This window comes from Mus musculus, chromosome 5 (assembly GCF_000001635.26).
Source record: "Mus musculus strain C57BL/6J chromosome 5, GRCm38.p6 C57BL/6J".
In the NCBI taxonomy this organism is placed as follows: domain Eukaryota; kingdom Metazoa; phylum Chordata; class Mammalia; order Rodentia; family Muridae; genus Mus; species Mus musculus.
Genome location: NC_000071.6, coordinates 96,655,650 through 96,671,124, shown reverse-complemented (window position 1 = coordinate 96,671,124; position 15,475 = coordinate 96,655,650). Strand labels below are relative to the sequence as shown.

Below are 15,475 nucleotides of genomic sequence, written 5' to 3'. Positions count from 1 at the left end.
CTGAAAGGAAATCTTCACAATGTAAATGAAAAGAGTGGGGGAAAAACAGCCAGATTCCTAGCTGCTCTGCTTCGTAACAGAAAAGACAAGCCAGATGTTCCTAACAGTGACTAATGAGATAAATACACTTTCACTTTCAACTAAAAAACATCACCTCCATGTGACACAAGTTCACAGGTATTGTAGGATATTATAGTATATCGACTAACTCCAACCATTTCAACTTAATAGTCTTTGGGTGCCTATTAGGTACCATCTACTATAATAGATAGGCCTTTAGGAGTAGAGTATCCACAGACAATCCAAACACAGTTTCTATTGCTGATGCTACAGTCAGCCCTATAAACAATTGGGAGCCACTGGGAGCTTCTGCAGGTGAGCGGTGTGCATGAAACTGGAACACAGAATTGTGTGGTTGGAACACGGCAGTCTATAAGGCTTGAAAATACTGTTGAGGCCAAAATTTATTCTATTAAAAATGACACCAATAGGTAACATTTATCTAGGCAGATTAACCAATGAGGAGGTTTGTACCCAATCTAGTATTGAGATAAAGACCTGAACTAAGGTAAGAGATGAGATTTGCAGAGAAACAGGCAGACAGTGGGGAGGCAAGCAATAAGAGCTGCCAAGCACAGCTCTGGAGACAAGAGAGGAGGGAAGAAGGACCACCTTGCAGGCAGCATGGTTGCCACTGATGAGCAGGTCAGGCAGTGATTATTGACTAGGGGGAATTCACCACTGGATACACTGAATGTGGGTGCCTTGGGAACAATGACTTAAGCAGACAAGAGGAAATCACGGGGACTTGATGCTATCCTCATGAAGAGGAGAGAGCTACTATTTCATGTTTCATCCTGATACTACAAAAATGGAAGATGCATTTCTTTTTTGTTGCTGTTATTTTCGTTTTGGTTTTTTGAGACAGGGTTTCTCTGTGTAGCCCTGGTTGTCCTGGAAGGAAGATGAATTTCTTAATGCAAAATTCTAAGCTTGGAAACCATCATTTCCTGTGTCTGGGATTTACTTTGTATTTAAGCTTAGGTTTAATGAAGAATTTTGAAGAGGAAAATTAATGTTATTAGAATTTAAAATCTTATTTGAATCTCTATAACGGTGTTGGGATTGAGGCCATTTTTATTTATTTTATTTTTTTTTTTTTTGTGCAGCTCCTCACCTAAAATCATTCATCAGACTTTCTTATGGTTTGATACATGATTTTAAATTACAGTGATTTAGAAGACGTGAGATTCTCTCTCAAATGATGCGCAAGGTACTTTGATAAACCACCTTCAACCCTACAAAGGCCCTAAAGATACAAGTGTCAATCAACTTGTTGAGACCTCTTTGTAAATAATGGTGAGTCTGGAAGTGTTTGGAAGTGACTGGATTTAGGATTTCTTTTTTTTGTTCCTGTCTCTCTGGAATCTAAGCTAACCTGGATCTTGAGTAGTGGCAATTGTTCTGCTTTGACTTTCCAAGTGCTAGCAATGCAGGAATAACCATCATGCCTGGCTGAGTTTAGGCCCTTTCCACTCAGACTGTAAAAGCAATTTGTGCTCAGTCCATTCCGATGTCATTTCTTCACAAAGACCATAAAGCCTCATCAAAGGTTCTAGAACAGTGGTCCTCACCCTTCCTAATGCATTTATCCAGTCCCTCATATTGTGATGATGACTAACCATAAAATTATTTTTGTTGCCACTTCATAACTATAATTTTGCTACTGTTATGGATCATAATGTAAATGTTTCTGGAGACAGAGGTTTGCTTAAGGGCTTGTGCCCCACAGATTGATAACTTCTGTTCTAAAGTGATGAGGGACCTCATCGTAACCAGAAGGCAGGAGGTGAGGGCCGTAGCTGCGTCTCACTGATACAGGGGGATGTAAGTAGGTTCTATGAGTGTCTAGCTTCCAGTACCTTTTTCCCTCTTGAGTGGTTCTCTAAGGTAACATGATTTGAAGATTATTAGTAGGGAGAACTGGACACACAGAGATTAGGTTTGTAAGAAGAAGTTAATTAAGAGAGTTATGATAGAAAAGGGTCCCAATAAAGCGTTTATTAAGCTGAAATGGCAAACTTTCATCTGCTTAAAAACCACTTAATTCAGCATTGCTCTGCTTAATAGTTAATGAAGGACTGGGCTGTTTCTATGGAACGTGGGAGCTTAATTTCTGGCCTTTAATATTGGAGGTAAATTTGGGGAATTTAATACATCACAAGAGTGAGAGGCTTTAGAGATGAAAAGGACTTAGAAGTCACCTTGCTCAAGCTCAGCGGCGCCAGTATCCTGAGAACAGGACACTTATTAATTACAGAGAAGAGGAAAATAACTGTAGTGGAGAAAATTTTACAGCTATTTACTTAATCAAGTGATTGAAGTTAATGGTACCACAATAAAACAGTGATACCATGTACCCCCAGTACAATACATCACAAGTAGAAAGAACAAACCCTAACCCCCCAAATGAGAAATCACCCAGTGGCCCCAAAGCAAGCAAGGGTCCACACATATCTGAACAGTTCTCTTCAAAAGTATCAGTAAAGGGCTGAGGAGGTGGCTTGCTGCACAAGTATAAGATCTAAGTTCAAATCCCAGCACTCATGCTAACAAGCTAGGCATGGTCTTGTGTGTACCTGTAACCCCAGTGCTGGAGGGGTAGAGACAGGAAGATCTATGAAGCTCATTGTCTGTCAGCCTAGCCAAAAATCATGAATGCCAGGTTTAAGAAGAGTGGGTGACAGGGACAGACACATGCTGCCCTCCCTTCAACTCTGTCCAAGTGCAAAGACTGCCTCTGTTGCTGGAACATAGAGACTTTATTTGGGGGGAGTCACTATGAGCTCAATATATAGCTTATGAAATTGCATGTCCAGTTGATGTCAACAGAAAGTATCCTGGGTTTTTAATGTGCACTGTATTTCTTGAAAAAGTAACAATGGTGAATATTAAAGACTATTTCTGTGTTACTTTATAACCCTTACTAAGAGTGAGGGCTGGTAACATGGCTCAGTGGATGAAGGAGCCTCCTACTGAGGATGATCGTCTGACAACTTGAGCTTGACCTTGAGACTCACATGGCAGAAAGAGACAACTAACTCCCATAGGTTGTCCTCTGACATATGATAGACATACATGGCACAAATGTGGTCTTGTGGGCACACATATACTCTTCCATGAACACAATAAATAATTGCAAAATAAATTTTTAAAATAAAATATAGGGAGTTTGTAGATGTGTCTGAGAGGATAGGAGAACCTGGCCTTGGCAATCCATATATGTGTCAGCCTTGGGACCACCAGAAAGCTGCTGAGCCCTTATTTCATGTGCAAAATAAAATTACTTAAAAACAGATTCTTGTCTTAGATATTATAACAATGTGATGATAAGGTGCTCATTAGGATGTACAGTGTGATAGCTCTCCATCATGAGCACGCTGTCCTTCAATGAGGTGTATGAAGCATTAGAAAGCTCAGATAATCTGAATCATAGCCTTGCTTCATGACATGGTGCAAAGCCAACTCCTACCCTCTGAATGCAGATGAAATCACACCAAAGAAACATGTTACCAAACTGGGGGCGGCTGTGTGTAATCTTGTAGATGATGTCGTCGGCTCTGACACCTGGAGCTTGGGCCTTCAAGATTCGGTTGGTGATCTTCAGCATTCCCCCTTCCGGAACCCACACCATAGAGTTGGTCACAAGTCGCAGAGCTCTGTCATTCTGGAATGAAATAGAAGTACAGCACTGGGTCCAGACATATTCAGAAAAATGGCTCCTTAAAAATGCAATCCTTAGGGGCTTATTGTTGCTAAAAGGCATCTCACAGGGAAGATCAGTTCACACTGTCCGTCATGTGTAAACTTTGTGTACAGATACGTGCATATGTCTGTATATGCTTAAATGTATTCATACTCTATCTTTTCATTTATCTTCAATAAATGACTTCTAATATTCAGGAAGCTAAGCCTCTCCATCTCTTTCTTTCTTTTGTCTTTCTGACTGTTTTTTGGTCCTCACTCACCATGTATTAGTTGAGTAATTCTTTAAGCACGTACAATATGCCAGCTCCTCTAGAGTAAATATCTAGAAACATCCCATCTGCAGAAAGATTTTCCAAAGGAAATATCATTCCTGAGTAACAAAAACAATGACTTTCTAAGAAGGAAAGTAACACAACAGATTCTAGGCAGATGTGTGAGCTGATTAAGCAAAGGCAAAGATGGAAACAAATGTCCAAATCCTTGGTACCATTAGAATTTAGGCAGCTAAAAAAGGTGGGATCAAAAGTGACAGCATTCCAAGGAAGGCAAGAGGAGGAGGAGGAGGAGGAGGAGGACAAGGACAAGGAGGAGGAAGCAGCCACCTCTGCAATCCCACCATGCTGAAGTCTCAGTTTAACTTGCAGATATGGGAGAGGACATGAGAATGTTTAGGAAAGACAATGGGATAAACAGAACGAGGAGTTGATTAGTCTGTTTCAGAAAGATGGAGTCCAAGGCCAAGAAACTGCAGTGATTAGCGCTGGATGAAGGGCGCGTCACAGACAACATTCGGCACATCCTTGCAAAAGCACAGGAGAAAGAAGATGAGGGCCTGCTAGGAGATAGCTGAAGAAGGAAAGAAGAGTAAGATTCCATTAAAGAGACAACAGGCCTCAGGACTGATGTAAAGAGAGGCAGCAATAGCTGGGAGCTTCCTGCTAGAAGCACCACTCAGCACTCCAGGGAAGACAACTGTTGTCACTGTTGAGGCCCACACCATTGCAAAGCACTGCCAGTCCTGATTTATGCACCCACTTCCTGAGCACCACAATTGAAATCTTCCCAAGAATAATATTAATGAGGCTGCCTGTGTTCTAGTTCACTTTGTTTCCATATTTCACAAACCAGGAGAGCCAGTATTTTTAAATTGGGCATTTTAGAAGGTATGGCTTTCCAAAATCTGTTTCTTTCAAATATACCATTAAACCACAGAGCAAACACCCTCTCTCAGGAGGGCGCTTTTCAGAAGGGGTGGTACCCATGTTCAGCAGTTACTTGGTATGACTAGTTCACCTCCAGAGGATAGTTATGGCTATTTCCATCACACCCACACACCCCACGACGGAGTCAAATGATGTTATCTAAGGAGAACAGGAAAAGGGTCCTTTCTGCCTTGGATAATGTTCTATCAAAAAATTCCAGAGAACTTCCTCTTTCCAGAATATTTATAGCATATTATTTACAGAAACAAGAAAGGCATGCCTAGAGCATTGCATATAATTTGCCAAAGTCCTGAGAGCAAAGGCTGTCACTGAGACAGTTTTAGATAACATGATACACTAGGGCCTGGGGTTTCTAATTGCTAGAAATCTTTCTAATAGAAGCAGCTTAGTCAACTTTGACTTTGGTTGTAGAGATCAATTATGCACCAATCACCACATTATTGGACTCATCAGGCAATGTAGCTTTCATATTCCAAGCCAGTAACTACTGTGACCTCAACACACAATCCCTGGACAGCTCTCTGCTGTGCCTTTATCTCCACCACCCTTTATCAGTATAATTGTCTATGGCTCCTGGGAAGGCTGCAACCCCTTAGGACACAGTGCGTCTTGCAAGTCAGTTTTCAGAGCAGTGTGTTCTAGTAGCAGCTGGAAGCCCATTAGGGATTAAAATATATCTCAGGTCCTACACTAGATCTGCTGAGTAAGACCTCCTAAATCAAAACATTCACTTTTTAAATAGCCGAGAAGATATGCAGGTGTGCCAGCTCATAAGAAGCACAGCCCAGGATAGACTGCAGTGGTCTGGATGTTTCTGTCTTCTGAAAATATAATGCTGCCATTTTTCAATTATTTTTTTTTAGGAGTTAAGAAGAAACAAACAATTACTAGGAATAAGAAATATAATTCTTGGACATCAATAAAGCTGCAGAATAGAAGGTTCCAGTCATCAAGCTCCCACTGAAATTTTAACAACAACCTACAAAAGACAATGCTTTCACAGGAATCCTAACTGAGAGGTTCTAACATCTTGATGGAGAGAAAAAAAATTCAAGAATAGATGTATTGGAGAGAATGAGGAACATTCCATTTTCCTCCAAGATGATATAGCTTAGTGCTTGGGAAGAGTCTTTCTGTCTAACTGTTCCCACAGGGGAGACATAAGAATCTTTTTCTTCAGGATATAGCATCTAAGGTTCTAATCCCGAGCTTTCTAAATGTTCTAGGACCTCTAGCAGCAGGGGGCAAGGATTTTTAGTAACATCCTTATAGAATTCAACAAATAGCAGAAAGTCACAGTTATCAGCTCACAAGGTCCATCCACCAAGAGCCCTGAACCACATTCTAATTATAGCCTCCCCATTTGGATGACTGAATTTGAGGTTTCAAAAGCCCACGCCATTCCCAATAAACTTTTTCTGCATTGTGCTTACAGATAAGGATGTAAGGTCTTGGCTACTGCTCTAGCACTAGGCCTACCTGTTTCCTGCCATGCTCCCCAACATAATGGCTGCCTTAGTTACTGTTATTGCTGTGAAGAGATACCATGACCAATGCAATGCTTATAAAAGAAAGCATTTTTTTATTTTTATTACTTTTTTTTTAAACAGTCCAATTTTTGCCCCCCCTCCTAGTCTGCCCCTTAACTGAGGACTTGCTTATGCTTTCAGAAGTTTAGTCCATTATCACCATGGCAGGAACAGGTGTGGTGTTGGAGAAGTAGCTGAGAGCTACATCCTGATCCATAGGTCACACACGTCAGTGGTGGTGTGTGTGTGCATGAGGAAGGAACTAAACATGGTGTGGACTTTAAAACTTCAGTGACATATTTCCTTAACAAGGCCACACACCCCAATCCTTCTAATCCTTTCCAACCGTGTCACTCCCTGATGACTAAGCACTTAAATATATGAGCCTATGTGGGCCATTCTTATGCGGACCACCACAATGGCATGGACTTACCCTCTGAAACTCTTGCCTCTATAACTTGCCTTAATCATGGTGCCTATTACAGCAATAGAAAAGTAACTAAGACATTCCCCAAATAGCCAATAAGCACTGGTGGTACTCCACAGAGCCAAGTTTCTATGTTCTGGTGACAGTGCACATAAGATTCTTTAGACAGTACATATCCAACAGGTAACCTTGAACACATCACTGCACAATCATAGGGAGGATTTAGGCTTTCATAAAGTGAGGCTCCAAAAGAAGGCCTAAAATCCTCAAATTTCTCCAAAGGAGGGAGCAAAAGAAAAAGAATGAGTGTGTGCAGGGACTATCATTTTAAAAGAACTCCAAAATCTTCAGCTGGAACTGAGTACTGTAAGTGTTTTTCTCAGGAAGCAAAACCGAGTGTTCAAATGCACAGTTTCAAGAACACAGAGAAGATGAACAAAGAAACATGATGGCACTACAGGGAGAAAATAAATCTACAGGGCCTGGTTCTAAAGAGAGAGAGGGCGATGGCCTGCATGGTAGAGAATGCAAAACAAGAATATCAAAGACACATGAGCAACAAGTGGACTCAGACAGCAAACTAAACACAAGTTAAAGGAGTAGTGCACAATAAAAAGTCCACCGAAGGCCAACAACCATTAAAAAAATAACTAGCAGAAATCTGGAGTTAAATAATAAAATGTATGAATTAAAAACCCAAGAGAGCGTCAATGGAAGTTCCTATTGAAAGAGAGAAAAAAAAATCAGCAAGCCTCACACAAACTATCCAGACTGGGAACACAAAAGAAAAAGGAGAAGAGGCATAAAGAACAAACTCCTGTGTACAGAAATAACGTCAGAAAAGCTTCCAAATCTGAGATGGGGGATGCCTGTCCAAGTCTCTGAAGCTCAGAATGCCAAGAAAATTGAATCTGAAGAAAGCTTCACATGACAGTCAAGTTTTCAAAAGTGAACACAAAGGGAATTCTGCATCCCATGGGAACTGCATCCAACTGACAGCATGGACTCTGTGTAATATCAGAGAGTGGTATTTTACAGTTAAAGCAATGAAAGACAAAACTGCAAACCAAGAATAATTCACTGGCAAGGCTGCCATTTCATAAATGAAGGACACTTTCTGAACAAATCGAAGCTAGTATAGTTGACCACAAGCTGGCCCTTCTGACAAGAAATGCTGAGCTCTGCAAGTTGAAAGGAAAGGATGTTAATTAGCAATTTGAAAACTCAAAAGTAGAAAACCCATACACGGATTGCAAGTAGAGTAGACTGTTCCTACAGGCTTTAGATCCATGGATTCAACCAACAGCAGGCTGGAAACATTCAATAAAAACTATTGTCTCTCTTTTGAACAGGCTCAGCCTATATCTTCCTTCCCATTATTCCTTACACAATACTCTGCATGTCAGTATGTGTATGCATGCATGTACATATTTGTATAGCATCTTCATTGCTAAGAATGACTGCAATAAGTCTTTAAAAAGCACAAGTACGAAAGACAATAATCCTAGTAACTATTATAGTGGGTCTGTTGATATGGAAAAAAATTGCGATGGGAACAGCATATTGGGTGTCAAAGACTCATATAAGTAGAAAGGAATGTGTGATTGAAAATGATATATCTGTTTAAAGTGGACCATTGTAACTCCAAGACTATATGCAAGCTTCATGTTAAATCAGCAGTAAACTTTGAAAAGACAAAGAGAATAGAATCTATGCACTCAGATCCCTCACAAGCTCTGCATGCACAGTATGCATCATTCATTCATTACAAACAGGAGAGAATCCTGCAATTATGACAATGTGGATGGATTTAGAGTACACTCAGCTGAAAGGAATTAGCTACACAGAGGAAGAGGACAAAAGCCATGCGATGTCGCTTACTATGTGGACTCTAAGCAGACTAGGGATAGACAGGTACAGGAGACATGGAAATGGAAGTTAACAGCCAAATGGTATGAAGTTTCAGTTCCACAAATTGAGTAAAACTTTTTAACCTATACCATGCTGCCTATAGCTGGCAATGCCTTGTTTGCTAAGAGGAAAGATCTGGTGCTAAATATCCTTACCAGAAGATAAGTAGTAATGGTAAGAGATGCACAGGAAATCTTGGGCAGTGATGGTGTCTACGAGTCTGAAGCACTAATGGCTTCCTGGCTATGTTTGTAGCCTCAAATTAATTGTATTTTAACTATTAAATATATAGGGCTTTTAAGCTTTACTCATTGTTTTGGAAAAGAAATAGTAATCTTCATATTCATCTTGATTGTGGTTGTTTTTAATATTTTCCCTTGAGAAGAGGACTGGCAATGTTCAAGAAGAAATGGACAGGAAGCTATTCAACATCGTTTCTATAGCTAATGTGCTCAAAAGCCAACTCTTAGAGTAATCTCCCCCTAATTGTTGACATTTTGGAATTTCTTTTTCTCCTTATAGATTTTTCTCCATTGCCTATCCATATCAGTTCAATAAATTAGTTATTTTACTAGTTGAACAATCCTGCCCTCTGATGTTTTTATGTATTCCTCAGAGTACATTAGCAGGCAATGAAATCCCAATGAGTAAAATTGAGGACATGATTAAAGCAGCGCTTTAAATTAAATGGTTCTCCTAATTCATTTCATAGAACAATAGGCATACAAAAATGCTGGTAATAAAATTTAGCCATCACATATTGTATTACAAGTAAAAATATTAACATTGTGAATAACAGTGAAAGCACAACCTCCCATCCTTTGTAACGAAATAAAATCCTCTCACCAAATGAAAATGGAGTCATAAATAATGAAACTTTAGCTCACATGATACCATAGCCCAATTCTGGGACCAAATATTCCAGACCAAAGTTTTCAAAACTCTACTATTTAGCAAATGGCTACTTAGCTAGTCTTTCCCCTTATTCTGTAAAAGTATACCTTCATTTTCAAGAGCTCATTTATACCATGGACTTCACATTCTGGTGGTGCGGGACATTATGGACTTGAGGGGAGAAACGAGTGCTGCAGAAGTCATGAGGTGAAATGAGCTGGCAGGAGGATAGCAGGGAAGATAATCAGACGGCTTTGTGCTTGTCATCAGGAGCTTAGAGGCTTGCTATTTTAGGTCTGGAGCCTGCAACCTTTGCTTGGGGTAGATTCTAATATTTAAGTCAATAAACATTTCCTTAGTATATATCTCATGAGACAATGGATAGAGCAAACTAAATATTGCCCCCTCCACAAGAAAGAACTGATATTTGGGGAGGATTTAGTTGTGTTTACTCATCTACCAAACATTCTTACACCACTGACATTTGAAGTTCACACAAATAATTGTATCTAACTGTGTCCCCATAAAAGCCCCCGTAAGAGGCATGAGTGAAATGGGATGCAATACAATAGGGTATTTTAAGCTACACACAGGCAATCCCACAGTACAAAGGGCTCTCAGAGACAGAATTTATTTTGTTCAGCTGGTTCTTACTATGGCATTGGGGCGGGGTGGGGCGGGGCTGGGGAATCTTAAACATTAATGCATTAACTAGTGGCAGAAAAAAAACTGTTTAAACAACAAAGGAGATCAGGAAGATTGTCAGACTGGTTGGCAATGTGGAAAGAAGGCATGGTTTCCAGGAGCATCATAGTTAATGGAAGAGGGGGGCAATTCCTTGGAAATCCAACAAAAGAGCCATCTACCAGAGCTGACTCTGACCGCCCACACTGTAGCCCTTGCAGGATGTAGAACTTTGTTAGCAGCATATACTATAGCAGGTTTGGGTTTGTCGAGCTTCTTAATTAACCCAATTAATGAAAACCTGTTCGGCAGAGCATTCGTTATTACTTTTTAATCTATTTTCCCCCTTTGTCTCCTGCCCCAGTAAAACATGTTTTGACATCATTCCTGACTCTGTTTTCCCCACAGTAGCTCAGCATCCTCCCGGAAGTGGCAATTGAGTTTATTCTCTGCCAGGCTAAGTCTGGGTGAAGTAGTATAGAACTTGAAAAACAGGACTGAACTCATAATTCCTTCCCTTAGCCCCAAAGAACCACACCAGCATCAGCAGCGATGCCCTGAGCATTTGGTATTTGGCAGGAACCACCTGGGAGACAGAGACACAGCCACCCATCTTGTTCAAGCCATTACACCCGTCCAACAAAAACATGAATGTGCCCTGCTCAGAGAGTAAAACTAAATTAATGCTTCCTCTTACAAAGCTCCTCTCTGTTCCTTCACAGAAAAAGGACAGAAGAACAGGCTAATGTCTCTACTGAACGAGATAGGGAATCCCTTGTGTACCTATTCATAAGAGATTACAACATCGTTGTCCGTTCTATTAAAGTCACTGACTAGATATCAGCAAGTCTCCAGATTTAACACATGGGTGGCCTCAGGGAAAGAATTCTCACGCCCTTCTTCAGAAATGCTCTTAGAAGGAGAGCAATTCTGTCCAACTATACATCCACCAGTCACTGTAACACACCAGGCCAGTTTTATTTCCTGGGCCCAGTAGACCTATGAGTATAAATAGCCTCTCTTATAATAAGCTGTGGTGAATCCAGAGGGAAGATTCTAGAAGGCTTGGGGCCTTCTTGCTTGGATAGGACATAGAGAAAAATGAATACATTTTTGTCTTTATTTAATCCATCAGGGGAATGAGACTATCTGTGCCTAAAATATTGGAAGCCTCAGGCCAGAATGAAAGAGCCTCCTGGCTGTGTGTGGGAGGCTGGCATATTTGAAATGAAATCTTAGTTCAGGTGCTGAAAACCTTTGTGAAAATGAAGATTTCTAAATCTCCTCTTGTTTTAGTTTCCTCCTTTGGTAAGTAAGAGATAATTGTAAAAACACCACAGAATGAATGGGAAGATTAAAAGGAACAATTCATGTCAATTTTAGTGTCCAGTAAATGCTAAAAACAAAGCAAACAAAAGCCCTTCTACTTATGCTATAATTTCCTGTAGAATAAGCGAGGCCATACAACCAATACTTGGACCTTCCAGCAGGGCAGGATAAAAGGACCCAGAGAAAGGGTATAAAGACACACTTAATTTAATTCCTAAAATAAAAAGTAGAAGACATTTGCGTACTTTAATCATGGACACAAACAAATTTATTATCAGCGCATTCTCACAATGCTGAGGCCCTGGTCACCAGTATCACTGTTTGGAAACCTGGTTACAAGTCACTGCCTGGGTAGGGAGCCAGGGTGGTGCTATGGGGGATGGCGGATGAGAAGATGGAGGGAGAAAAGGCACCACCTGAACTCACTCTTCAGGAGTGAGCAACAGACCCAGTAACATCCTACATGTCTCACAGGTATAAGGCCTGCTAGGAATCTGAAGTCTGTGTCTTTTCCTTTTGTTCCCCTTTCATTCTTTTTTGTTTTGGTAGTCAAAGCAGGGCAAAACCTAGAAGTTCCCTTCCATCCTACACCTCCCTGCCCAAAATTATGCAATTCTCTGAGGCAAGCTCATCACCCAGATTGAAACCAAGGATTGATGGGAAAGTCTCTGGTCAGGACTGCGCTGAAGCCCACGGCAGGCTCTGGTAGGAAACCAAGAAGGAAGAAGAGAAGACTTTCTGCATCTGTCTAGATTCCATCTCTCCAGAACTGAACCTCATGTCCTCAGGCTACCAAGAGAGGGTGACAATTAGGACTAGCCACATGGTGTCCATCTCCCAGCTCTGCCACACAATTAGCCTTCACACACCTCACCTGTCTCCTGCCTCCACCACTGCTTCCAGCAGGAACAAGTTAGAACCCATGAGGTTCAGGGAAGGGCACCACCTTACCTTGAATAACTGTTAGTGGGGAAACAGCAAGAGATTTTAAAGGATCCTCAGAAAAATCTCTCCTTAGTTAAGCACCCATAGCATCTCTGTGCGTAGTGATATTTAGAAAGAAAAGCTAAAAAAGAATATTGTTTCTAACTTTACCACCATGAGGAGAAGCTACTTGGAAGAAAGGTCCTCCTCGTGACCAGCAACAAGCTTTGAGCAATGCTGGCAGGAGTGTTTGCTCCTGAATAGGTTACCTCTGCATCCCCTCCGATGTGACAAGCATCTTATCTGCAGTGTCCAAGGACATCTTTTATTGGACATAGATAAAACTATATAGAATGGCTCTATATCCATTTTAAAAAAATTCAGCGAGGGTACGACTCTACACGAAGCTCGTGGTTTTACAAGTATTATTGTTAGGATGAAACATCAAGTAAAATGTTAAGCAACCAATACCACCGGTGCTCATAGACATGGCACAACATACAGAGGTGGCACAACAGTGACACAGAATGGGAAGCATACCCCTGGCTGTCAGGACAGCTCCTGTGGCTATCCACAGTGTCTTTACATTCTTTCAGCTTGGCTAAGAGAAGGTTTAGACTTACTCCATTTTATCAACTCAGATAACCAGGCAACGAGGATCTCATTTCATGAGCTGTTGTGAAAGGACACAGAGAAAGAGATGCCATGGCCCCCATGATCACAGTCAGGCAGGGTACAATAGGAAGAACAGAAATCAGTTTCATGGCTGCAGGCCAATGGAGAGTCTTATAGATCAACAGTGGACCTATCAAACTATACTGACCTGATGTATAAGATACTTCTCTGGGACAAATGAATGAGTCTGTCATCATGCCTAACTTTACGAGCATTGCCAATATAGTTCCATGAGTAAAACTTCACAGGTAGACACAAGAAAACTGTAACCCTAGGGATGGCACCTACCTTGGGTATGTTCTTCACGTGAAACAGTATATTTTGGAAGGAGTGTCCATCATTGGCCTGAAAGACTATAATATCAGATGTGCTGTCTGAGCCATCGTGAGCATAGAGGAGGAGGCCCCTGGAGAGCTCATCCAGATGGAACTGATAAATAGAGGCTGCAGGGGCTGGAGGCATTTGGAGCAATTGGCCATGAAGAGGAGGATCAAGCACATTCACGACCACATCCTGCGGGTTGTCATCATCCCGGATGTCAAGCAGCTGGGTGGTGATGGTTGCCCGCTCTCCTTTGCTGACGTGGAGAACTTCATTTCTCAGCACATACGGAGCCTGTGGGGTTGAAGGAAAGCGGAAAGAGGAGCCATTTAATAGATTAATGCAGCAGATAAGACAGCAGTGTATCTAACCCGATTTAACTCCTTTAAGAAAATTATGAAAGTGCCAACATATTACACGAAATTATTTGTCAGAAGTATGGTGGGCCACAGCAACCTCCCCCCCACCCCCTTCCCAGCATTTGCAGGAGAACACAGCTCTGTGTCACGAAACCCAACCAGATGTCTGAGTCCAAGGAAAATTAATAGGAGGTATGTAATTTGGGAGGTAAACACTTGCCTCTACACCATACTGCTACATGCTGACTCAATGACATAATCCCACTCTCTGAGCCCAAGTCATTACTAGTCCTCTTGGTAATATCCTTCCAATTAGTTCACACCTATCTCGACAGGGCACCACCCCAATTCAGCTTATAAAGCCAGACAAGATCCAAGATCCTGGCATGGTAAGACTACCACCTGCCTAATTCTTATGATGCTGCTAACACAGCAAAAGTTAATATGTTTTCCTAAGACTTGTCAGTTTGTTCCTATTACCTTAGTGAGCAGACAAAATGTTCTTTCACAGAAATAAAAGTTAATGAAGCACCACAGAAAACACATGCACACGCGAGCACACACACACACACACATGCACACACACATGCACACACACACAAGCACACACACACACATGCACACTGGGAGGAAAGAAAGGAAGAGAGGGAGAGAGTGGGAGGGAGGGGGAGAGAACAGAAAAGAGAGAGACAGAGACAGACAGAGACAGAGAGACAGAGACAGAGAGAAAGACAGAGAGAGACAGAGACAGAGAGATTAGCAAGTAGGCCAGAAGCTAAGGAAGACTTTTTCTTAGATTTTATGGTAGAAGTTCAACTTTCAGGATCTTTCATAACACACTGCCTTCTACAACTCAAATGGCTTTAAAAATCCACCCAGGAACCCGACTCCTAGCTTCCTGGAAGTCACAATTGTCCGTCAATGTAATATGTATCTAGTTCTTTACTAAAATAATCACACAATGCTGCAGCTACTGTAAGTCCCAGGTGAGAACTCTAACTCTGTGCTTAAGTTCATACAGAGAAATGAACAGGTCCTCGCATTCTGAAACATGAAGGATCAAAGGTGATATTAAAGTCTATAAACAGGAAACATCAAATCTATTTACATAATGAGATCCCAAGTCAACACGGCCGTGAAATATTACACATCCTTAAAATAACTAAAAATAAGTTAAAATTCTTTCTAGAATTACATCTTCATAAAGTCAAACTGATAAAGGCATATCCCATAATGAATAAAACCAAAAAATGCCATTATTTCTTGTTCACTTGACGGTGGAGAAAGAAACAGAACCCAGGGAATCGTGGGAATATACACCAGCCCAGAGTAGGTTTTGCCAATCTCGACCCCAGGGCTTTCACTAACCAAATTGTATTGTACAGGACAAGAAGATCAAACCAAAGCTTCTAAGATTAACACTGAAGCACA

General features: G+C 41.1%; 1 protein-coding gene across 4 annotated transcripts in view; it reads right to left on the bottom strand.

Moving 5' to 3' along the window:
- Window positions 1-15,475, bottom strand: part of Fras1 (Fraser extracellular matrix complex subunit 1) — a 410,957-nt gene that overhangs the window by 113,609 nt on the left and 281,873 nt on the right. For all 4 annotated transcript variants that reach the window (XM_006534873.4, NM_175473.3, XM_017320847.2 and 1 more), the window contains 2 exons: window positions 13,653-13,979; window positions 3,574-3,727 (listed from right to left, as the gene is read on the bottom strand). In XM_006534873.4, the coding sequence (XP_006534936.1) occupies window positions 3,574-3,727; window positions 13,653-13,979 (481 nt within the window). The remainder of the gene's footprint in view (window positions 1-3,573; window positions 3,728-13,652; window positions 13,980-15,475) is intronic.